This window comes from Triticum aestivum, chromosome 2A, assembly GCF_018294505.1.
Source record: "Triticum aestivum cultivar Chinese Spring chromosome 2A, IWGSC CS RefSeq v2.1, whole genome shotgun sequence".
NCBI classification, from domain to species: Eukaryota; Viridiplantae; Streptophyta; class Magnoliopsida; order Poales; family Poaceae; genus Triticum; species Triticum aestivum.
The window spans coordinates 21,925,106-21,951,023 of NC_057797.1; the positions used below are offsets into that span (position 1 = coordinate 21,925,106).

General features: G+C 47.5%; 1 protein-coding gene and 1 pseudogene across 1 annotated transcript; one reads left to right on the top strand and one right to left on the bottom strand.

Annotated features, from left to right (window-relative positions):
- Nucleotides 1-25,918, bottom strand: part of LOC123191374 (uncharacterized) — a 96,287-nt pseudogene that overhangs the window by 20,637 nt on the left and 49,732 nt on the right.
- On the top strand, nt 18,942-20,656 carry LOC123187136 (putative methyltransferase DDB_G0268948). The gene is made up of 2 exons (XM_044598912.1): nt 18,942-19,291; nt 19,745-20,656. Exons 1-2 carry the CDS (start codon nt 19,142-19,144, stop codon nt 20,375-20,377), a joined length of 783 nt encoding a protein of 260 aa, XP_044454847.1. The 5' UTR covers nt 18,942-19,141; the 3' UTR covers nt 20,378-20,656.

The following is a 25,918-nucleotide window of genomic DNA, read 5'->3' on the forward strand; positions in this document are numbered from 1 at the left end:
CTCGGAGTCCGGATTATGGGACCATTCTGGGTCCTCGGGCTATGGAGGGCGGCTGTCGATGTCCTTCACTTCCCGTCGCAGTTCCAGCGCTAAAGTTGTCAGACAACACGACTAAGCATGGGAATATTAAAGCAAATGGACGAGTGCAATTATTCGCTTACCCAGCTTGGAGGTTCGTGCATAGAGAATCCGGCCTGCGGATTGACGCGGAGGAAATCCTCCTTTTCTCCCATGTACAAAGATGCTAATATCTCTGCCAGAACGGTAGTTGAAGCTGGTCCTTTACGACCATAACGGGTGGCGTCGTCCTCCCCGTTAAATTCCCACATGGGGTGGCCTCTGTATTGAAGTGGCTGTACTCCCCGCATGATGCATACTGCCATGACTCCAATCATGGTTAGACCAGAATGAGCCAACAGTCTTATCCGGCTCATCAGGTAAGGGACGTCTCTGTCGTCCTCTCCCTAAGAGCTCCGCGGACGCCAACTTAAGCGTTTCTTCAAGGGAGCCATGCTGAACTCAGGAAGGCCGACCCGGATAGGGTCCGGCAGTGGGACGTCATCTATGTAGAACCATTCTGAGGGCCAGTCCTCGGATGCATTCTTCAGGGTTCCGGATGGATATCTGGTCCCGGCGATGCGCCATATTTCGGCGCCGCCCACTTGATATATGGACCCTTCTTGGGAACGGGGTACCAGATAGAACAGCCTTTTCCACAGCGCGAAATGAGCCTCTACACCTAGAAATAGCTCGCAGAGGGCAACAAAACCTGCGATATGAAGTACGGAGCCAGGCGTAAGATCAGGTAACTGGAGGTCGTAGAACTCCAGAAGCCCGCGGAGGAATGGATGAATCGGAAATCCTAGTCCCCCTAGTAAATAAGGGACGAAGCACACCCGCTCTCCTTTAGAGGGATTAGGGGTGCCCTCCGCCTGCTTTCCGCCATTATAGGTGGCGAGTCCGGCTCGGACCGAGACCATATACGCCTGAGGGAGAAGTCCGTTGGCTTGCAGCGACACTAGCTCGCTGTGCGGAATGGTACATCTCTCCCAGTCTCTGGGTTTAGGTCCGGAGGGGCGAGGGGAGGAGTTGTGACGGCTGGCCATGTTGGAATGGACCTTTGTTGAAGGAGCTCCGATGATAACTCGCGGGGAGGAGAGGATGTGGTTTGGATCTAAATCCCCATCCCATTAAATAGGCGGCTTGTTCATATGGCTGGGAGTGTAGATGTAAAAACGCCCCAGGCTTTTCGCATTCGCTCGACGCGTGGAAGATGGTGATTCTGGAGCGCAGAAGACGAGGAGCGCTGCGGAAATCGAGGTATTATTCGTACAGGTACACAGGATTCGGAGGAGGAACCCTCCTTGCAATGCCGAAGACAATTTGCGCGCCGGACCCGTCGTCATTGAAGCCTGGTTCGGGGGCTACTGAGGGAGTCCTGGATTAGGGGGTGTTCGGATAGCGGGACTATACCCTCAGCCGGACTCCAGGACTATGAAGATACAAGATTGAAGACTTCGTCCCGTGTCCGGAAGGATCTTTTCTTGGCGTGGAAGGCAAGCTAGGCGTGCGAATATTCAAGATCTCCTACCATTGTAACCGACTCTGTGTAACCCTAACCCTATCCGGTGTCTATATAAATCGGAGGGTTGTAGTCCGTAGGACAACCATCATTATTCATCATCATACCCATAGGCTGGCTTCTAGGGTTTAGCCTCCTTGATCTCGTGGTGGATCTACTCTTGTACTACCCATATCATCAATATTAATCTAGCAGGAGTAGGGTTTTACCTCCATCGAGAGGGCCCGAACCTGGGTAAAATAAAGTGTCCCTTGTCTCCTATTACCATCCGACCTTGACGCACAGTTCGGGACCCCCTACCCGAGATCCGCCGGTTTTGACACCGACACTTGCTCATTGGCTACTCCATCCATTCTGATGATCTTCCTTTTGCCTCTCCTCACGACAACATGACTGGGCTTTGACGGGTCGGTAATGAAGAAGCATTGGTCCACTTGGGAAGCCAGTACCCATGGCTCATTTTTCACGGTGACGTTTGCACCTGCGGTCTTGGATTTGGCTTCGGGTATAACCATGGTGGTGAAATACCGGTCTTCTTTTAGGACGCTCTTTGGCCCATCTGACATGGAACATCGGGACCTTCTCTCCAGCGTAGCTCAGCTCCCAGATCTCCTCGATCCTTCCGCAGTATCTGTCCTTGTCGTTACCAGTGTAGGATTCCATCGTTACCCTGGAGTTCTGATAACTATCGCTCTTCATGTCCTTGGCCTCGGTGTAGAATGTGTAGCCGTTGATATCGTATGCCTCATAGGTCATCAGGTTGTGCTCGGCGCCCTGTGACAAGGCGAATATGAGTTGTTCTTCCACGGAAGAATCCTCATGTAAAGGGTACGACAGTAGCTTCTGCTTGAACCAACGCGTGAAACATGAGTTGTGCTCTTTGAGTATATCTCCGTCCTTCCTCTGTTGGCCTCGGTCATTGTACGTCTTCTTAATAAAGGTTTTGTGCTGTACCACCCAAGGATTTACCACGTCTATGTGTTGTAGCGCGACTAGGTTTGCTCTTTCAAAGTCGGCGACTCGACCCTCGAAGTCGACATGCATTTCGCGGCAACCCTCACGGTGACCCCATCCAGCGAGCCTGCCGAGGTGCCTGTTGACGGGCAGACCAACGGGGTTCTCGATGCCTAGATAATTCGTGCAGTAGGAGACGCACTCTTCGGTCAGAAAGCCCCTGGCTATGCTTCCCTCTGGACGTGACATGTTGCGAACGTATCCTTTGATGACACCATTCATCCTTTCGAACGGCATCATGCTGTGCAGGAACGTCGGCCCGAGTTGGATGATATCCTCCACTATATGGACCAGCAGATGCACCATAACGTCGAAGAATGCGGGCGGGAAGTACATCTCAAGCTCGCATAGTATCACCACGATCTCTTCCTGTAGCCTTCTGGGTTGCCTCATGCCAATCGACTTCCGAGAGATGACGTCGAAAAAGTTGCATAGGCCAAACAGCGTTTCACGGACGTGCGCGTACATGATCCCACGGATTGCAACTGGAAGTATCTGCGTCATCAGCACGTGACAGTCGTGAGACTTCATCCCGCTGAACTTCTGCTTCGCTGGGTCTAGGTATCTTCTTATCTTCCCCGCGTAACCGTAAGTAAGTTTTACTCCTAGGAGGCAGGTGAAAAACCGCTCGATCTCCTCCTGACTAAGAGTGAAGCACGCGGGAGGGTAGTCATTTCCGGTCTTCTTGGCCTTTTTGCCTTTGCGACGACTTTCTGTGTCCTGCTTCGCCTCATCATCATCATCATCATCATCATCATCATCATCATCATCATCATCATCATCATCATCATCATCATCATCATCATCATCATCATCATCATATATAGCGTGAAGCTCCTGCCTGATGCCCATTGATTTCAAGTCTGCCCTTGCTTTCGGCCCGTCTTTGGTCCTCTCTGGCATGTTGAGCAGAGTACCAAGCAGACTATAGCACACGTTCTTCGTGATATGCATGACATCAAGGCTGTGAGGCACACGGTGGATCTTCCAGTACGGCAAGTCCCAGAAAACAGACCTCGTTTTCCATACCTTCAGCAGCGGCTCTGGCGCCTTTCGCTTCTTTTCCGGCTCTGGCGCCTTTTGCTTCTTTCCCAGCAGTGGGCAGTCTTTCCAACTTTTCAACAGCTTGTCTATTTCCTCGCCGATCCTCGTACACGGGCGTTTTCGGGGTTCGGTTTCACCATCGAACAGATCCTTGCGTTTCCTCCACGGGTCATCGTCGCGAAGCCACCTTCGATGTCCCATGAACACGGTTTTCGAAGACCCGGGATCTCTATCTAGCTGGCGATACGTTGTGTCATCCATGCACCTTACGCATCCAGAAAATCCGTGGACTACCTGCCCCGCGAGATATCCGTAACCGAGATAGTCGTGCACCGTCGTGAGCAGTGCGGCTCTCATAGGGAAATATTCTTTCTCTGCGGCGTCCCACGTATTGGCTGGCGTTTTCCACAGTGTGTCTAGCTCCTCCTTCAGCAGCCCCAGATACAGATTGATGTCGTTCCCTGGTTGTTTTGGCCCTTCAGTTAGCATAATCATGTGAATGTACTTCCTCTTCATGCACAACCAGGGGGGAAGGTTGTACATCCACACAAACACAGGCCAGGTGCTATGTGTGCTTCTCTGGCTGCCAAACGGATTGACTCCATCGGTGCTCGCGCCCAGCACGATGTTCCTTGGATCCTTCCGAAATTCTGGGTATTCGAAGTTCAACGCTTGCCACTGGCTCGCATCCTTAGGGTGACTCAGCATCTTGTCTTTTTTATCTATCTCCGGATCATTTGCGTCATCTTCTGGCTTCTTCTCCTCCCTATCCGCGTGCCAACGCAGGAGCTTTGCTACCTTAGGGTCCGTGAAATACCGCTGCAGACGAGGAGTGATCGGAAAGTACCACACCACTTTTCGAGGAGCTTTCTTCCTCTTCTTGTATCGAGTGACGCTGCACACCGGACATATGGTAGACTCCGCGTGCTCGTCCCGATAAATGATGCAATTGTTCATGCACACATGGTATTTCACGTGCGGTAAATCTAGAGGACACACGATTTTCTTCGCCTCCTCCAAACTGGTCGGGCACTTGTTCCCCTTGGGAAGACGTTCGTGCCAGAATGACATGTTCTCATTGAAGCATGCGTCGGTCATTTTGTGTTTTACCTTCGTCTCCAGAGCCATGAGCGTTACTTTCAGGTGGGTATCCTCGGGCCTGCATCCTTCATACAATGGAGTAACCGCGTCTAACTCAAGTTGATCCATCGATGGTCCACCGTCGTCTGCTCCGCCGGCATCATCATCTTCATGATCATGCCCGTCGTCCGGTCCGGCATCTTCCTCATCATCATGTCCTGCATCTTCTACATGATGACTGTGTACAGCATCACCGTCGTGATCATCTCCTGGGGATTCTTCGTCTTCTCGCGCGCCCGAGCCGCGGTGGTTGTCTTGCTGCCCTTCCTCATTTCTTGCCCGGCCCCCATGGACGACTTCGTAGTCATCTTCATCACCTTGCCACCGATAGCCATCCATGAAACCACGCAAGAGCAGGTGGTCTCGCACCTGCCCGGAATCCGGGTCCGCAATAAGGCTCTTCAGCTTGCATCTTCGACACGGACATCTTATCTCCGTCTTGTTCTTTTGAAGCATCTCGGCCTTCGCGGACCTCAAAAACCTCTTCACGATGCCTTCGGTCATCGTGCGGACCATGGTCGCCTGCGGGGTAGAGCAAAATGATATTTTAGAACCAAGAAAAAATTTGGCATGACTTTCCCTAAAAATACGACCAAAAAGAATGCTTAATGCCAAAATTCTCGCCGAAACGGAAATGAATCAACATTCCGGCAAAATATTGGCAACTATCGCATTTCAAATACGGGTACACCTACAAACACAAACACATATGCAACACCACAAGCATATGCAACACCACGAACATACATAGATCTAGCTAGGCCATAAAAAGTGCATGTGCACATTGTTGTAGGGAGAACAACATAAATATAGCTTCCCCCCTGACTTACCTATCAAAACAAGGTAATTTAACCACTTAATTTGAATGAATCTATGGTGGAAACGAGGTGAAAAAGAGGAGGCACCCGAGACAAGGAGGAGGTGGAGAGAATGAAGTGGGGAGAAAGTGAGTGTGGGTAGGAGAGGCTGTCCAAAATATCTTGTTGCTGCCCACTTACTAATGGCGCACCAACTCTAAATGCGCCATTAGTAATCCAAGTTACTAATGGCGCACCTTCTGGTGGTGCGCCATTAGTAGTTTTGCAAAAAAAACATACTAATGGCGCACTGTTCCACAGTGCGCCATTACTAGTTTAAACTAGTAATGGTGCACGGTGGAACAGTGCGCCATTAGTAGTTTTGCAAAAAAAAGAATAAAAAATATAATAAAAAAACAACATTAGTGGCGCACTTTCCGATAGGTGCGCCATTACTAGTTACAACTAGTAATGGCGCACTGTGTCTGGATGCGCCATTAGTATGTTTGGACAGGCGCACTAGTTCAAAAAAAATTTGATACTAATGGCGCACCCTGGGCCAGGTGCGCCATTAGTAGTTTCAACTCTAATGGTGTATCAGAAGGTGGTGTGCCATTAGTATATACTAATGGCGCACCGCTTGTCTGGTGCGCCATTAGTGTCAATCCCATCTATAACCCTTTTTCTAGTAGTGTATGATTAGTTCATCATTCTTGATTCAGCCTATTATGTATGAAACATGTTTGCAATGACAATTAGAGATTATAGTTGCTTATGCCATGCTTAATTTACTAGGAGTTTATAATGGTTTATCTTGCGTGTCAACATGCTATTAAAATGGTTGTGATGTATTATGATAGGGTGGTATCCACCTTTGGACGATTCGAGTGACTTGACTTGGCACATGTTCACGCATGTAGTTGACACAAAATCAACATAGCCTCCACGATATTTATGTTCATAGTGAATTATATCCCACTCATGCTTGCACTCAATGTTTATTGATTTTAATGCATGTTCATGACTGTTGTCGCTCTCTAGTTGGTCGCTTCCCAGTCTTTTTCTAGCCTTCACATGTACTAAGCGGGAATACTGCTTGTGCATCCACTTCCTTAAACCCCAAAGTTATTCCATATGAGTCCACCATACCTTCCTATATGCGGTATTTTCCCTCCGTTCCAAGTAAATTTGTATGTCCCAAACTCTAAACATTTAAATGAAATTTTGTTTTGCATGCTCGAACTGCTCATGTATCAACTAGGGATGTCTATATCTTCCATACTAGGCGGGTTATTCTCAAGAGGAGTGGATTCTGCTCCTCACTCACGAGAAAATGGCTGGTCACTGGGATGCCCAGTCCCATGCTCAAATCAAATCAAAATAATTGCAAACAAAACTCCCCCAGGGCTGTTGTTAGTTGGAGGCACCCGTTGTTTCGGGCCAGCCGTGGATTGATGCTTGTTGGTGGTGGGATAGTATAAACTTTACCATTTTGTTTGGGAACCGCCTATAATGTGTGTAGCATGGAAGATATCAAGATCTCTTGGTTGTTATGTTGACAATGAAAGTATGCCGCTCAAAATATTATTCATCTCTGCTTTAAAATCGAGCTCTCGCACCTCTACAAATCCCTACTTGCCTCCGCGAAGGGCCTATCTATTTACTTCTATGTTGAGTCATCACCCTCTTATCAAAAAGCACCATCCGGAGAGAACCGCTGTCATTTGCATTCATTAGCATTAGTTTACATTGAGTATGACTATGACTAGATCTCTTTTACCAATAATTACAATCTTTAGTCAGTCCTTGATCTTCAGAGGTGCTCTGCATTTATGTTTTGCGGTCTCAGAAAGGGCTAGCGAGATACCATCTTGTTATATCATATTATGATTGTTTTGAGAAAGTGTTGTCATCCGAGATTTATTATTATTGCTCGCTAGTTGATTATGCCATTGATATGAGTAAACATGAGACCTAAGTGTTATTGTGAATATGGTTAGTTCATAATCTTTGTTGAAAACTTGAATTCTAGCTTTACATATTTACAACAACAAGAGAAAACAAAGTTTGTAAAAGTTTTTCTTTATCACTTTCAATTTCTCAACTGAATTGCTTGAGGACAAGCAAAGGTTTAAGCAAAGGTTCATACTCACGAAAGATATTAAAAAGATGAAGCGTATGAGGTAAACTCAATTCCATTTTTTTGTAGTTTTCTTTTATAAACTAAACTAGTGCTAAAACAAGAAACAAAAAGATTCAATTGCAAGATCTAAAGATATACCTGCAAGCACTCACCTCCCCGGCAACGGTGCCAGAAACTGCTTGATGTCTACTACGCAGCCTTCTCCTTGTAGACGTTGTTGGGCCTCCAAGTGCAGATGTTTGTAGGACAGTAGCAAATTTCCCTCAAGTGGATGACCTAAGGTTTATCAATCCGTGGGAGGCGTGGGATGAAGAGGGTCTCTCTCAAACAACCCTGCAACCAAATAACAAAGAGTCTCTTGTGTCCCCAACACACCCAATACAACGGTAGATTGTATAGGTGCACTAGTTCGGCGAAGAGATGGTTATACAAGTGCAATATGGATGGTAGATATAGGTTTTTGTAATATGAAAATATAAAAACAGCAAGGTAGCGAGCGGTAAAAGTGAGCGTTAACGGTATTGCAATGATAGGAAACAAGGCCTAGGGTTCATACTTTCACTAGTGCAAGTTCTCTCAACAATAATAACATAGTTGGATCATATAACTATCCCTCAACATGCAACAAAGAGTCACTCCAAAGACACTAATAGCGGAGAACAAACGAAGAGATTATGGTAGGGTACGAAACCACCTCAAAGTTATTCTTTCCAATCAATCCATTGGGCTATTCCTATAAGTGTCACAAATAGCCCTAGAGTTCATACTAGAATAACACCTTAAGATACAAATCAACCAAAACCCTAATGTCACCTAGATACTCCAATGTCACCTCAAGTATCCGTGGGTATGATTATATGATATGCATCACACAATCTTAGATTCATCTATTCAAACCAACACAAAGTACTTCAAATAGTGCCCCAAAGTTTCTACCGGAGAATCAAGACGAAAACATGTGCCGACCCCTATGCATAGGTTCATGGGCGGAACCCGCAAGTTGATCACCAAGACATACATCAAGTGAATCACGTGATATCCCATTGTCACCACAGATACGCATGGCAAGACATACATCAAGTGTTCTCAAGTCATCAAAGACTCAATCCGATAAGATTACTTCACAGGGGAAACTCAATCCATTACATACTTCTAAGGGGAAACTCAATCCATTACAAGAGAGAAGAGGGGGAGAAGCAACATAAGATCCAACTATAATAGCAAAGCTCGCGATACATCAAGATCGTGCCAAATCAAGAACACGAGAGAGAGATAGAGGATCAAACACATAGCTACTAGTACATACCCTCAGCCCCGAGGGTGAACTACTCCTTCCTCGTCCTGGAGAGTGCCGGGATGATGAAGATGGCCACCGGTGAGGGTTCCCTCCTCCGGCAGGGTGCCGGAACAGGGTCCCGTTTGAATTTTGGTGGCTACAGAGGCTTGTGGCGGCGGAACTCCCGATCTATTCTGTTCTATGAAGGTTTTAGGGTACATGGGTATATATAGGAGGAAGAAGTACGTCAGGGGAGCCACGAGGGGCCCACGAGGGTGGAGGGCGCGCCCAGGGGGTGGGCGTGCCCCCCTACCTCGTGCCTTCCTCGTTACTTTCTTGACGTGGACTCCAAGTCTCCCGGGTCGCTTTCCTTCTAAAAATAATTTCTCCAGAAGGTTTCATTCCGTTTCGACTCCGTTTGATATTCCTTTTCTTCGAAACACTGAAACAAGGGAAAAACAGAAACTGGCACTGGGCTCTGGGTCAATAGGTTAGTCCCAAAAGTAATATAGAAGTGTTTAATAAAGCCCATAAACATCCAAAACAAATAATATAATAGCATGGAACAATCAAAAATTAAAGATACGTTGGAGACGTATCAGTTCCACATAATGAGGAAAGTACACAGTCACTTGGGCTCGAACACTTCCTCCTCTACACCTTCCAACACGCAGTCTAACTTACAATCCTGTTGGGAATATTTAGCGGCCACCTCTACTTGGTCATATACTAAACTAACGGGAATTTCTTCCCCATTCGACCCTAACGGTCCAACCCGGGCCATGTGATTTGGATCCAGCTTGGTATATCGCGTTTTCACCATGGCCCAGGCCTCTCGTGCACCCTCTCGGCAGGACGATATCTTCCATAGTCGGATACGCCGCCGCGCTCCCTTGAACAGCTCTACGAGCTCCTCCATACTTCCTGGAGGGGAGGCGGATGGCCATAAGGCCTTGGAAACGCTCCGCATGGCCAATCGGGCATGCTCGTGAACTTGCGACAGTCATTGCAGCAGATCACTCGATGAACCGGACACCTCCTCTTCAGGACGGTCCGTCAATATACCTGCAAACATGACTATATCAGTCCCATTTATCTCTGAACTACTTAAAAAATAGTTCGGACACATACCGAAGATGCCGCCCCGCAACTTCTTGTTCTCCTTCACGGAATCGGCTAGCTGGGCTTGAACATCTTTCAACTCTTCACCCAATGTAGTGTTGGATTCCTGTAGCTTGTTTTTCTCGTCTCTGACGCGGGTCAGCACACGCTCGCCTGCGGCGTGTTGCCTTTTCGCCTCTTTTTCTCCCTCTTGGGCGATCTTCAGCTTCTCTTCAAGTTGATCAGACGACCCTTTTATGCGATCAGCAGCAGCATTAGCACAATTGGTACACAATTATTGTTCCTCGGTGGAGGGGAACATTACCAGAAGACGACTTCTTGACGTTTTCCAGTTCGGTAGTAGCAGCATTTAGCTGCGCCCGGCACTGCTCCAGCTCTTGGGCTAGCAAGCAATTCTTCTCTGTAAGTACCTGGTCGTACAACGATCCTTAAATCAGTTGTGCCAACTGCTTTTAGTCTCGGGGGCTACGGGTATATGGTTGTCCTTTTTTTGACAAATAAAACATACATGCACATCTGTCAGATACTGCTTCGTGGCTCTTCTAAGCCCATCTCGGGCAGCTCGGATGTATGTGTCGCCCGAGCTAAAGGCATTAAAAGCCTCCTCCGAGAACTTGGAGTCTCGTAGGACAGCCGTGTAGTGCAGATGGTTCATGGCACTCTCTACCTCCGAGTTGGTGACGGACATATTTTCCGAACTCTCGGCCGAAGGGCAGTCCGGCGCTGTTCCTGCACAGGCCCCAGTCTCCCCGATTGGATATAAATCCCGGTTGTCGGGAACACCACCGACCGGGCCCCCGTACACAGTTCGGCGCACCTTCTTCCTGTAACCAAACAAACACACGAGTCACAGTCGGATGCGGCTGCTGAAAAGCATGTTTATCTGTACCTTCCTAATGAAGGTCTGGTTGTGTCTTCACCCGTCTTCCTCTTTGAAGGTTTACCCGGCGCGGGAGTCGATCTCTTCGGAATCGCCGAATGTCTCCCCTGTGAAGCACGATACAGTGTGGTGGGTGAGGCAGAATAAGAGAACTCTTTTAGAGAGGGTGTGTCTTGATTATTTACATGTGAAGCAGAAAGAAGGCCAGGGTAGTCGGTGGTGTTGGCCACTTATGTGCCGTCATAGCTTGTCTGGTAAAACACTCCCTCCGCAAGCACCTCGAATATATCCGGATCCTCTTCAAACCCAGGATCTAGCTCCCGGTTGTGGATCTCCGACTGTGGGGCAGGACTATGACGTCCTTCGGTGACCTTCCGCCATAACAAACAGACTTAAGATTTATCGAAAGTAATCCGGATGTGGAATGAGTGGAACAGAGGGGTTGAGGCTTACCCAACTGGGAGGATCATACATAGAATACCCATCTCTGCACTTAATGCGAAGAAACTCCTCCTCCTGCCCTTTAAACAGCTCGGCCAATATTTTGGCGAGAGCGACGGGGTAACCGGACCCTTCCGGCCATAGCGGGAGGCGTCATCCTCTCTGTTATAGTGCCACATGGCAGCCCTCTGTATTGCAGCGGCTGAACCCCCCGCACTATGGAGGTCACCATTACCTCGATTATTGTAGCGGGCATCTTTATCTTGCTCATGAGCTGGCGAACTTCTGTGCTGTCATCCTCTTCAAGGCTCCGGGGACGCCAACTGTGGCGTTTCTTCAGCGGAACGCTCGCAAATTCGGGAAGACCCTTTCGAACTGGGTCAGGAAGCGCGACATCCTCGATATAGAACCATTCGGAAGGCCATTCTTCGGGTGCCTTCCTTGGTGTGCCGGACAGATATCCGGTATCGGCGATACGCCATACTTCGGCTCCGCCCACTTCAAATATTGACTCCTCGTGATTACGCAGGACAAGAAAGAACAACTTCCTCCACAGCTCGAAATGAGCCTCGATGCCTAGGAATAATTCGCATAAAGCGACATAACCCGCAATGTGCAGAATGGAGGCAGGGGTGAAGTTGTGCAACTGGAGGCCATAGTATTCCAGAAGCCCTCGGAGGAACGGATTGATGGGAAATCCAAGGCCCCTTAGCAGGTAGGGGATGAAACATACTCGCTCTCCCCCGGATGGATTGGGAAATTCCTCTGCCTGAGTCTCACCATTGAAGGGATCTAGCCCCGCTCGAACAGGAACTAGATCTGCGGGGGGAAGAAATCCCTACGTCTGCAACTTCGTCAATTGACTGTGGGACACTAAACACCTCTCCCACTCGCCTTTCTCTGGGCTGGAATGGGTGGAGGAGCTGGGGGCACTAGCCATGCTGGAATGGTTTCTCCTAAACAGTTTCCGGGGATTTCCTCTACGTGGTGCCAAATGGATCTAGGATCCAATCTCTTTAATAGGCGCTCTTCCTTGCATGGACGGGGTGTTATCTGTAAAAATACCCTGACCTTCCGCCTTCGCTCGACACGTGGAAGGCGAAGTTATTTAACGCGTGGAAGCCGAGGGGATCGACATTGAATCGATGGCCGAATACATTACTTGGAGATCATTAAAGGAGGAACCCGCCTTGCAATGCCGAAGACAATTTGTGTGCCGAACACCTCGGTATTGAAGACTAGTTCGGGGGCTACTAAGGGAGTCCTGGACTAAGGGGTCCTCCAGCGTCTGGTCTATTGTCCAATGGGCCGGACTGATGGGCTGTGAAGACATGAAGGCCGAAGACTGTACCCGTGTCCGGATTGGACTCTCCTTGGCGTGGAGGGCGAGCTTGGCGACTGACTATGAAGATTCCTTCTTATGTAACCGACTCTATGTAACCCTTGATTCCCCTGTGTTTATATAAACCGGAGGGGTTAGTCCGGAAAGGATATATTCATTAGTCATATAGGCTAGACTTCTAGGGTTTAGCTATTATGATCTCATGGTAGATTAACTCTTGTAATATTCATATTCATCAAGATCAATCAAGCAGGAAGTAGGGTATTACCTCCATAGAGAGGGCCCGAACCTGGGTAAATATCATGTCCCCCATCTCCTGTTACCATCGATCCTAGACGCACGATTCGGGACCCCCTACCCGAGATCCGCCGGTTTTGATACCGACAGGGGTCGCTTCTCGTTCGTTCCCGTGAGCTAGACATTTTGGTGTAATGCACTCGGGGATGAAGGGAGGAGCGACCATCACCGATGGTCGAATATATACACCACGTGAGCTGAGAGTTTTCAAGAAAAGACTCGGTAGACCGATAGTCAACCCGCGATGAATAATAATGATCTAATTTAGTTTTTGTAGTACATATATTTAATTGTACAAGTTTAATCTTTGAATTATGAACATAGGAAATGTCGTCATCGGACGATGAATGTCTCCCGGGGGAGTGCGACTGGTGCAACGACGACCGAGGTCAGTGCGACAGGCCTCACATGGACGAAAGTCGGAGCTTCAACTTTAAGCTCCAGGAGACCTTCAATGTTGAAACGGTACGTAATGACGACAAGTGTTTTTTATCGTAATTAAGCACGACTTCAACTACTTCAACGTGTAATTTTCGTCTTTTACAATTCGACTAGGTTATCCCATGCCATGCAAGATGTTATGTCTTGGACAGGATGGATTTTGAAGATCATGAAAGTATGGAAAAAAGTGTATTGGAGAGGATGGTATGGATTTTGAAGTAAATCTGTAGAATTCTGAGAGTGTAACCCATTTTGGTTGCTCGAATTGGGAAGCACTTTGCAAGATGTATGATTTTCATGACCATATGCTTGTCACCATGGATCTTGGTGATCCTGACATCGCCCAAGACAATATGGACATTTGGGTCCTTGTTGATACGCTTCCAATTCTACTGCTATGTGAGTTTCTCAAACATAGTTATTAAGTAATTTATAATGTTTATTTCAAAATAGTTGACAACTTTTTCATTCTTCAAAGAATGTGCGGAAGATGGTAGACAGAACCTACTACACCGATGGCTCAAAATTAACTTATCAGGAGAAAAATCATCTGATCTCATTTATTACCGATCTTGAGAATTACAATATCTATTATCAAACTACTCCACATTATGCTCAATACGCGTCACTAGTGCATGTGTTGAACTACGTAACATCCATGGAGATGCATTGGTAAGATTTTTTACTATTGCGACATCCATGCACCTTTTGCATAAATTCTTCTAAAACTGAACTACATAGCTAACTACGAAGTTATTACTATGTTTTTCAATAGAAAATCCCGAAGGATTGTGTGCCTCATCTGATGTTTCAGAAAGGTCGCCCTGATGTTTTGAACATACGGCCAGGTCATCCTACGAATCACTCCTGTCCATATCAGATTTCTAAAACCGATGAAGACATGACAATCAAAGATTGGAAAAAAATGTATGGTCAATCGTAGGGAGCTACTTGGAAGCAACATAGTGCGAAGAGCAAGAATTGGAGACAGGATAATCTCCATTCTCCATAATGGAGAGTCAGGGCGTATCTTGTTTTATGCTATTTTACCTAAGAGAAGGTAGTAGGTCCTATGAGAGAGAAGTAGGTCCTAGGTACAATGTGTTATTATGTGGTACAATGTGTTCGAGTTGATGATGATGAGGAGGAGTTATGATTATGACTAGTAACCAACTTGCTATATGATGTCTCATTGATGAAAATGATGGTCATGAGGAGGTGTTATATGACAATGATGTATTATGATGATAAGTTGTAAATGATATGATGACGATGATGATGATATTTATTATATCATTGGGTGAAAGAACCGCGGATTAGTTTCAAGTGGATGTCCATCCACTTGAAACCAGTCCACGGTTCTTTTCCCCCAGTGATGTAATAACTCATTATGATGTAAAAACAATCTCTAAATTGTTGTTGTATGGAAACTTCTATAAGGGTGTATGAATACAACATGAAATAAAAAAGAAATATACTACGGAATAATAGTAGTAGCGCGGGCTGCGATAAGCGCTACTAGTAATTTCCAGTAGCGCCCTTTCCAGGAAGCGCTATTACTAAGTGGATATAGCAGTAGCGTGGGTAACCTTTAGTTGTAGCTCGCGTATGAGTAGCGCTGCCACCCGCGCTACTGGTAGGCCAAAATCTCGCGCTACTGCTAGGCTTTTCCCTAGTACTGTGTTGTTGTGTGTCTGAGCCTAGCTAGGTGTAATCCAGCTGCTACGTGCCTTGTTGGGTGTAGTCCAGCTGCTACGTGTCTTGCTGGGTGTAGGTGCCAGACTGGGTGTACCTCTATATGCCCGGCTGGTTGTAGGTGCCGGATTGGGTGGACTTTGAGTCATCTACCTGCCCGTCCTCATAGGAACCTCCACCTCCACACTCCCTCGTGGATGGTCTCATAGATCTCCCTACCCGCTCGGTCGTGCACTGCCTCTCCCGCTTTTGGCATACTAGCGAACAACGTGTGGGCACTCATCTGCTTCATGCCCGTCATTCGGACAAGTGACAAAGATGAACACTCAGAGAAACACAGTAGCACCGTGTTGACGTTGATGATGAATGACACAACGGGGGATGCTGGACACTGCCTACCCAACTGCTTGGCCGCATAGTAGTATACACTATTGTAATGTTTCGGCCATGGCGGCGGCTGCATGGTCGGCGGGGGAGGTGGGCCCCCTGACACTGGCCCCGACCTCCACCGCATCCGCAACCAGCACGCCCGTTGCCTTGTCTGCCACCAACACACCCTCCGTCGGCCTTCTGCCTCCTAGCGTTTCCGCCTTTGCCTTCGCTTTGATGCGACAATTTTGCCACGTCGCCGAGTTGATCTTCCGGGCGAGCGTGATGTTCAGATCCTCCACCGCCTCCATCTCTGGTAGGGTCTCCTCCGGGTCCATGTGTCGGCGGCAAGAGTGAATAAGAGAGTGGGGTAAAAGGAAGGAATTTGATGGAGGGCGCATGGATGGAAGAAGAGTGGGGGATTTTGCCACAAAAATAGTGCCGCCAGCTAGAAAAGCGCGGGCTCCGCCACAGTTTTTGGTGGGCCGGTGGTGTCGGAGTCCTACGTGGTTCGTGACCGGACTCCGGCAAAGCCCCCACCCCCCTTCTAGTTTGTTTTGACTTTTGCGGGAAACTGTGGTCCGGACTGCTCCACGGACCGATGGTGGTCAGGGTTGGATGGCTTGCAGGGTCCGGACAACTGTGTCCAAACGGATACCGCCAGTTTGAGGGTCGGAGGTGGAGAAGCCCTTAGGACCCATGTGCTTTGGTTGGTGGTTGGTGTTGGCTGGGAGGGGGACTGGTTCTTGTTTAACTCGTTGGGTAATAACATGTCGGTTGCTCGCTTGTTTCGTTCTCCACACCTGCCTGGCCCCTATGTAGTGCGTAACGTCTAGTCTAGCCAGTTGTTTGTTGACATTGGGTCATTTTCTGGGCCGTTGTGTCAGCGTGTTGGGTCGATGACTTGAATGTGTGAGGGCGTTCATTGGGAAATTTCCTATTTAACCCGGTTGGAAAAAGCACGCAGTGTTTTTGAAGAATTTCATGAACTAAACTGTTATTCCATGCACCGTGCTAGTTCATGTTTGCTGCTGGTTTTTATATTTCTGGAAAAGAAAATATTTACATACCTCAAAGAATATGGAAAAATCCAAAAGTTTTTAGGATGTCAGAGCAAACACAACATAGGGCCAGGCCAAGGGGAAGCTCACAACAACTGGACACCCACCCTACATGCGCCCAGCGTGCTAGCGTGCTCCAGCAGAGCATTTGTGAGTCCTAGGTCTCCCATTGTGCCCTCCTTTGGTTGCAACACTACTTATACCCACTGGACCTCCATCGTATTTATCGCGTAGTTTTTCTTCGCCGAGATCTTGCATTCTGAGGAGATTTATTACAAAAATTATTGAACTACGTGAAATGAAGATCACCTAAAAAACTATTAGATATCCTTACCAAGTCACCTTCCTGAAGGGGCGGTTTATTCAGTGCCAGCGGGATGAAGATGATATGTTGTTGATGGGATTATGGTGCTTCATGATATTGTTCAAGAGGTTAAGGTTAAGTGACAGAGGGTTGTGTTACGTAGGTAGGGTTTCAGAGGACTTATGAACGCTTGGACTGCTCTTTACTCCACAAGGTTCTTGAGTAGAGGGGGCTCCGTCATCATTGTTGTTGTTGTTGGATCATGCAGATCATCATGATTAGCGACGCTATCAACATTAATGGGGAATTAGGCCCTTGCATTATCTATTTGCGTAGGGTGAGGCAGGGGGGCCCTATCTCTCCCTCTTCTATAACCTTGTGGTAGACTCTCTCATGGCTATTTTGGAGATGGCCAAGATAGCTGAACATGTCTTAGGTGTGGTTGGACATATTATCCCTAGAGGTGATGTGATCTAGCTAGCTACAGTATGCGGACAACACCATGATCCTGGTGGATCGGTCAGATCTTGCAATCATCAATCTCAAGTTCCCACATGTCGGCTTTGAGGCCATGTGGGGCCTCGAAATTAACTTTGATAAAATCGAGGTAGTGCTCATGGGGTAGTAGCCCCCGAGGACCAGCAGCGAATCGTATACAACCTTAATTGTAAGTTGTCTAGGACCTCGATATGATACTTTGGCCCGCCCATGGGGCAGGCCAAGGCCAGGGCAGAGCAATAGAAGGTTCTCCTCAAGGCGACAAAATTCATGCTCATCGACTCTACCTCTGTAGCCTCGCCATGTATATGATGGGGTCAATACATTCTGCCAGAAGGAGTGCATAGCTCCTTCATAAGGATCTACCATACTTTTTCTGGCAGGTGGTCAATGGGTGCCCAAGGTAGCATATGTCGAAATCGGATGATATGTACCTTCATAAGGACGAGGGGGTATCGGTATCCCGGTGTCTAGATGCACGAATGTCTCCCTGATTGGAGGTGGCAAAGCGGCATGGGCCCGACGATGGCCCTTGCCCCCTTTGCATGGTTCCCGAATTTGGGACCCACAAATTATTTATTTTTCATTCCCGCGTCTTATGGAGCTTTGTATTTGAATCACTAGAAGCCAGGTGGCGGGCCCCACACCTAGCAGTGCTCTTGCAGTCTGAGGCCGCAACTGCACCGGTAGGAGGAGGTGCCTCGTCTGGTTAATGTTTGTGACAATGACATGGACCATGTGGACTACGCGTAACAAAATGGTTATCTAGTGGATCTTTCTGCTGCGCCATATTTCTGACTCTATGTTTAAGATTTTGGCTTTCTTGCAGCAGCAACGGTACCCACTATGTAGGCAACGGACAAGGATCAGCTAGGCGGCGTGATTGATGATCTTCGAGTGGCAGGCTGCCAAGTCGCTTCACCCACCAGCCGTTGAGCCCTTAGCTCCAAGGAGTATTGCATCACCATTTTTCTTGTGTTTGTGGGCATGTTTGTCTTGTTGTCTCATTAGACCTATTTTCTCTTCATGCACTTCTATTTCTTGTGTGAATATGGTGCTTGCTTTAATTATAAAGTGAGATGAAAGTGTGCTATGAAAGGATAAATGTTTTGCGGTTGAACTACATAAAAATTTAGAGTTGTGAACTCTAGGATAAATTTTCACCCGCAAAAAGAAAAGGAAAAACTCTTAAGGGTAAATTTAGGGAGCAATTTGGACTTCCGTGGAGCCGGAGAAAAGGATGCAGCGGCGGCGCGGATGTGATTCGGTGAGAGATAGCAAGAGTTTGCCTGGGCCGCAATGCAACGAGTGGGAGGAAAAAAGACTGGGCCAGGGCGGGGCGTATCCGAGGAGAAACCAAGAGGAAGTTCGCAGGAACTTTCCTGTGACAACACAAGACACGTGCGAGCGAACACAAGACACGTGCGAGCGAACTTGTCCTATTTCTCCACGACGCTCCAACCAACCGGAGCCAGTGAGGAGTGAGGAGGAACCATTCAACAGCAGATAGCTTGGGAAGAAAGCATGGCACGTATTTTCCATGAAAGCACGTCCACGCCGAAGCTCTCTATAAAGTACGTGCAGTGCACAGAAAGTATCATCATATCATAGAAAAACAAGCATCCATCTCCTCGGTTCAGCCCACAGCCAACGAACACACGCGAGCGCACGAGTGAGCGAGCGAGAGAGAGAAAGATGGCGAATCTGTTCCTGAAGCAGGCGAAGCACTACGCGGCGGCGCGGCCGGACTACCCGGCGGAGCTCTTCCACTTCATCGCGTCCAAGACGGCCCGCCACGACCTCGCGTGGGACGTCGGCACCGGCAGCGGCCAGGCCGCAGTCTCGGTGAGTCTCCCTCCCCAAGTCCGACCTCCCTCCGAGTTGTCAAAAAAAAAAAAAGTCCGACCTCCCTCCATCCCTGCCGCTCCCGTCCATGAGTTTCTCTTCATCTTTGCTTTCTCCATAGCGAAGCCACGGTAGAAAAGCATTTTTTTAGTGTATAGATTTTGACTCTTTAAATCTTTGATTGACTAGTCTCGAGAAATTTACAATCACCATATATGTGCCTTTTTATGCCGACGTCCCTTTCCATGGACCCATTCTGAGCTTCCTGGTTCGTTTCGACCACTCGATCAGCATCCCCTTTTTAGCTAGCTAGTTGGAATCTTACTATCTCACTACCTCCAATCGTTTTTCTTGCATTCAACATCAGCAATTTCTAGTGGAATTCAGATACACTTTGTTGTACAGCAACTGACTTGTCCTGGTCTCGTGTGTGTGTGGCTGCAATGCATGTAGCTGGCGAAGCTGTACAAGAACGTGGTGGGCACGGACACGAGCGCGCAGCAGCTGGGCTACGCGCGGGAGCTCCCCAACGTGCGCTACGCCCACACCCCGGCGGACCTGCCGCTCGACGGCATCCACGCGGCCGTCGCGCCGCCGGGCTCGGTTGACGTGGTCACCGTGGCGCAGGCCTTCCACTGGCTCGACCTGCCGCGCTTCTACGCGCAGGTCCGCTCCCTCCTGCGCCCGCACGGCGTCCTCGCCGCATGGTGCTACACGGAGCCCCGCATGGGGGCCGCCGTCGACGCCGTCTTCTGGCGCCTCTACGACGGCTCGCAGCCCCACTGGGCGCCCAACCGGAAGATGGTCGACGACGAGTACCGCAGCGCCGACTTCCCCTTCGACCCCGTCGACGGCGAGACCCACACGGGCCCCTTCGAGTTCTCCACGGAGCGATGCATGAACCTCGACGACTACTTCACCTACATCAAGTCCTGGTCCGCGTACCAGACCGCCAAGGACAATGGCGTCGAGCTGCTCGACGCCGAGACTGTGCTGGACTTCGCCGACGCGTGGGGCGGCGACCGCGAGGAGGTCAAGACGGTGAGGTACCCCATCTTCCTCAGGATCGGCAAGGTGAGGCCTTAAGAATCAGATGCAGCATGATGCAATGCAAGTGGCCTTGAGAAAGGGACGCTTTCATGTCTGCACGTCACGATCGAAGTGACGATGGTGCAAAATGCCGAGCAGCGTACGTGTGCCGCCGCTGGACCATTTTATTTGTATTCCCCTCCTATTCCTATTCCAAATTCAGCGTGTAACAAATGGTATTCCTAGTATCCATCCCATTTTAGACAAATAATTGTAAGTTGTGGATGTTACCTTTGTCTATCATATATGAATGTTATTTTTGCGGTGTTGCTAAAACTGAGTCCGTTGTGTTAGTCAATTTACCACCTTGACAATTAATGAATAGGTTGAAAGTTATTCTCACAAAAAACAAAATGCCGGCCGTATGATTTAGAGCGTCAAGGTTCGTGCGTTGGCTTTTTGGCTGCTTTTTTCCTTTGAGAAAATCTTGGCTACATATTTGGAATATCGGACGTGGGGCAGCAGGACCTGTTCGGCCACTGGGCATTGTTCTCTTTGTTTCTACTGGCAAAAGAGCCCGTGCGTTGCAACGACAGAATTTTTTTTCATAATCTTCAACGGCCATGGCCACATTTTGTTGCATCATCGAGATACACTATCACTTTCAATTTCGTGGAACCATGAACAATTTTTAAAATTATGATCATTTTTTAAAACTCGTGCACATATTTGAAAGCATGAACATATTTAAAATTTATGAACACTTTTTCAAAGTTTTTAACATTTTCCAAAATCATGAATATTTTTTTGAATTCATGAACATCTTATACTATTTGCAAACATTTTTTAAAATTGTGAAAATATTTTATTTTATTTTTTATTTTATGTGCAAATGGACGAACCAAATGATGGATGAAAATCTGGTAATAAGCAACATATAAAAAAAGGAGTAAGAAACATCCATGTCCTTAATAGAAAAAGGAAAGTACCAATTAAGGGTGCAACATAAAAATAATTTTAAAAATAATTAACATGAAGGATAACATTGTAATTAGAATCTACAAAATTTTCTGGGCGATTTTCATATTTAGCATGCTAAATTTGAAGTTGGGGTTTGAAAGACATGAATATTTAAAAAAATACTTGAATCTGCAAAAGAATACATGAAGGATAACCCCTCGCGTGTCTAGCATTACTCGTAGGATGGGCTTGTCTATTTGCCTCAGTTATGAGTTGTGTGTAGGGAACATAAAACTACCGTAGGTGACTAGAGTTTCTTACTCCGGCGACTCCTTGTCGACGTTGAGTTTCTTCCTACCCACCGCCCCCCCCCCCCCCCCTCCCCTCCCCCAGCGTCGCTGTGTTTGGGCTGACCAGGGGGACAACACCGGCCTTGACAATGTTGTCTTAGTTAGGCGGCGGGCGGCCTCTTCATCTGCTGGACAGGGTGGATCAGCAACCAGCAGAAGAAAAGGAAGGACAGTGGTTGATCTAGAGACTGCCATGAAAAACATGAAGCTTGGAATCGGAGCTGGGTGATGTTTTTTTTTTGGCGAGGAAGAGATCTCCAAACCGGTAAAATCAACGCGGTGGCTCTTAGAGAACCCAACGGTTGAGAGGCACGAACCGTGGGATGGCATGTTCGACACTTTGCAGAGTGTCTCTTCAAAAGCCCTCGGCAAACACGTTTTTTTTTTGTTTTACTTTTCAAGCAGGGGGCTCTGCCCTTTAAACCCCGGGAAAATATGGGCAAGAAAAAAAGCCTAGAAATGTACTTAACGCATTAAATGCCTAGGAATGTACTTAGTATATCAAATATACAAAATGAATACAGAAATATGTCCAGTTTTGACATGTAACATATGTTGATTGTAGAATAAAAATATCGAGGTCAAAGGATAAAGCAACAGTCAATTTGTCATCAAGCTGGACTAAGGAGTAGACTTTACTCTTATTTAAACTGGATATTCTCAGATATATTTTTTGTATTGTCACTTTGATTTCCCCACAGATGACTAATAAATGTAAATGTTTGTAAATCCCCTACTTTATTTTGTTCCCTGTAAAAATGAACGTTATTAGGTGAAAGATCGAGCTATATATGGGATAATCCGGAGTTCCATAAAAATGTCAAAGAAAAAGGGCCTAGAAATACGGGCTAAGGTTTTGCGGGATCACAATGCAGCGTTTCTGGCCAGAGCTTGCCACTATTTTCCACACTTTGATCATCCTCAGATAGTCGAGATTTGGGCAGGCAAAAAGATGCTTCAGTTGGCGATGGAGGAGAATGTGCACAAGATCCCTATCGAACTCGATAGCCAGGCGGTGGTGCACATGATCATGAATCCGGCAAAAAACTTTCTGCGGTGGGTTAGGCGTTCTGCTAATATTGTCGCGCATAAGTTAGCTAGAGTAGGTGTTGCTCAGGAAAGATGTCAAGTGTGGCATGGGGTTGGAGGTTCTCTCGGATGATATTCCAAACTTTGGGTTTCAAATTAAGCGGGAATTCACTACTAAAAAGGGGGTTCAGGACTAGCCTAAACATCATGTCACTAGTAGAAAACAGGGCTTTGGTTGAGGCCAAGATAAGTGCATTAATCCCGGTTCACTCACGAGTCGGGACCAAAGGGTGCATATCAGTCCCGGTTAAGGACACCAGGGTGCCGGCCGGGCCTCGGGGGCCATTGGTCCCGGTTCATCTGACCCCTTTGGTCCCAGTTCCAGACACGAACCGAGACCAATGGGCCTTGCTCCTCGCCCAACACCTTTAGTCCCGGTTGGTGGCTATAACCGGGACTAAAGAACCTTTAGTCCCGGTTATAGCAACCAACCGGGACTAAAGAGAAGCCTATATATACCACCGCCCCTGCCGGCGAACAGAGCCACTGCTCTGTTTTCTCGGGCCGCCGTTGGAGAGGTGTGTGTTGCTCTAGCTCACCTCCTATCCACACGAGGTGTTCGCTGAAATGCCCGAGCCACACTTAAACTTTCTCCTCTCCAACCTTCTTGTCCAACCTCCATTTTCCTCAAGATTTGTCTAGATTTGGCGGACCGTCCTGTCCCGTCCCCTGATAACCCACAAGTATATGGGATCGCATTTGGGGAACGTAGTAATTTCAAAAAAAATCCTACGCACACACAAGATCATGGTGATGCATTGCAACGAGCGGGAGAGTGTTGTCCACGTACCCTCGTAGACCGTAAGCTGGAGCGTTATGGCAACGCGGTTGACGTAGTCGTACGTATTCACGATCCAACCGATCCAAGTACCGAATGTACGGCACCTCTGAGTTCAGCACACGTTCAGCTCGATGACGTCCCGCGAACTCCGATTCAGCAAAGCTTCACGGGAGAGTTCCGTCAGCACGACGGCGTGATGATGGTGATGATGTTGCTACCGACGTAGGGCTTCGCCTAAGCACCGCTACGATATGACCGAGGTGGAATATGGTGGAGGGGGCGCCGCACACGGCTGGGAGAGATCAACATATCAACTTGTGTCTCTAGAGGTGCCCCCCTACCCCCGTATATAAAGGAGCATGGGGGGAGGCGGCCGGTCAGGAGGAGGGCGCGCCAAGGGGGGAGTCCTACTCCCACCGGGAGTAGGACTGCTCCTTTCCTTGTTGGAGTAGGAGAAGGCAAGGAAGAGAGAGAGGAAGAGAAGGAAAGGGGGGCGCCGCCCCCACCCCCTCCTTGTCCAATTCGGACTAGAGGGGGAGGGGGGGCGCGGCTGCCCTTGGCCTACCCTCCTATTCTCCCACTAGGGCCCATGAGGCCCAATTAACTCCCCGGGGGGTTCCGGTAACCCCCTGGTACTCCGGTAAATGTCCGAAATCTCCCGAAACACTTCCGGTGTCCGAACATGGTATCGATCTTTACGTCTCAACCGTTTCGAGACTCCTCTTCATGTCCGTGATCATATCCGGGACTCCGAACTACCTTCGGTACATCAAAACACAAAAACTCACAATACCGATCATCACCGAACTTTAAGCGTGCGGATCCTACGCGTTCGAGAACTATGTAGACATGACCGAGACACGTCTCCAGTCAATAACCAATAGCGGAACCTGGATGCTCATATTGGTTCCCACATTTTCTATGAAGATCTTTATCAGTCAAACCGCATAACAACATACGTTGTTCCCTTTGTCATCGGTATGTTACTCGCCCGAGATTCGATCGTCGGTATCTCAATACCTAGTTCAATCTTGTTACCGGCAAGTCTCTTTACTCGTTATGTAATGCATCATCTCGCAACTAACTCATTAGTCACATTGCTTGCAAGGATTATAGTGATGTGCATTACCGAGAGGGCCCAGAGATACCTCTCCGACAATCGGAGTGACAAATCCTAATCTCGAAATACGCCAACTCAACAAGTACCTTCGGAGACACCTGTAGAGCACCTTTATGATCACCCAGTTATGTTGTGACGTTTGGTAGCACACAAAGTGTTCCTTCGGTAAACGGGAGTTGCATATCTCATAGTCATAGGAACATGTATAAGTCATGAAGAAAGCAATAGCAACATACTAAACGATCAAGTGCTAAGCTAACGGAATGGGTCAAGTCAATCACTTCATTATCCTAATGATGTGATCCCATTAATCAAAGGACAACTCATGTCTATGGCTAGGAAACTCAACCATCTTTGATCAACGAGCTAGTCAAGTAGAGGCATACTAGTGACACTATGTTTGTCTATGTATTCACACATGTATTATGTTTCCGGTTAATACAATTCTAGCATGAATAATAAACATTTATCATGATATGAGGAAATAAATAATAACTTTATTATTGCCTCTAGGGCATATTTCCTTCAATCGCAACAGTTTTCGAGGGTAGAGTATTCAACCCAAATTTATAGATTCGACACAAGGGGAGCCAAAGAATATTTGCAAGTATTAGCAGCTGAGTTGTCAATTCAACCACACCTAGAGATTTATTATCTGCAGCAACGTCATCAGTAGGAAAGTAATACGATAGTTTTGATAATAGTGACAACATCAATGGGAACAGTAATAGTGATAGCAGTATTATTGTAGCAAGTGCAACAGTAATGATAACAGTAGTAACTTAGCAAGAACAATATAAGATAAATTCGGAGGCATTGGATCGGTAATTTGTTGGATGATATTCATCAAGTGACAGTGATGACCTAGGGCGATACGGCACTAGCTCCAGTTCATAAATATAATGTAGGCATGTATTCCATAAATAGTCATATGTACTTATGGAAAGAACTTGCATAACATCTTTTGTCCTACCCTCCCGTGGCAGCGGGGTCCATATTGGAAAGTAAGGGATATTAAGGCCTCCTTTTAATATAGAACCGGAACAAAACATTAACACACGGTGAATACATGAACTCCTCAAACTATGGTCATCACCGGGAGTGGTCCCGACTATTGTCACTCCGAGGTTACCGGATCATAACACGTAGTAGGTGAATATAACTTGCAAGATCGGATATAGAACATGGATATAATGGTGATAACATAAACGGTTCAGATCTGAAATCATGGCACCCAGGCCCAAAGTGACAAGAATTAAGCATGGCAAAGTCATAGCAACATCAATCTCAGAACATAG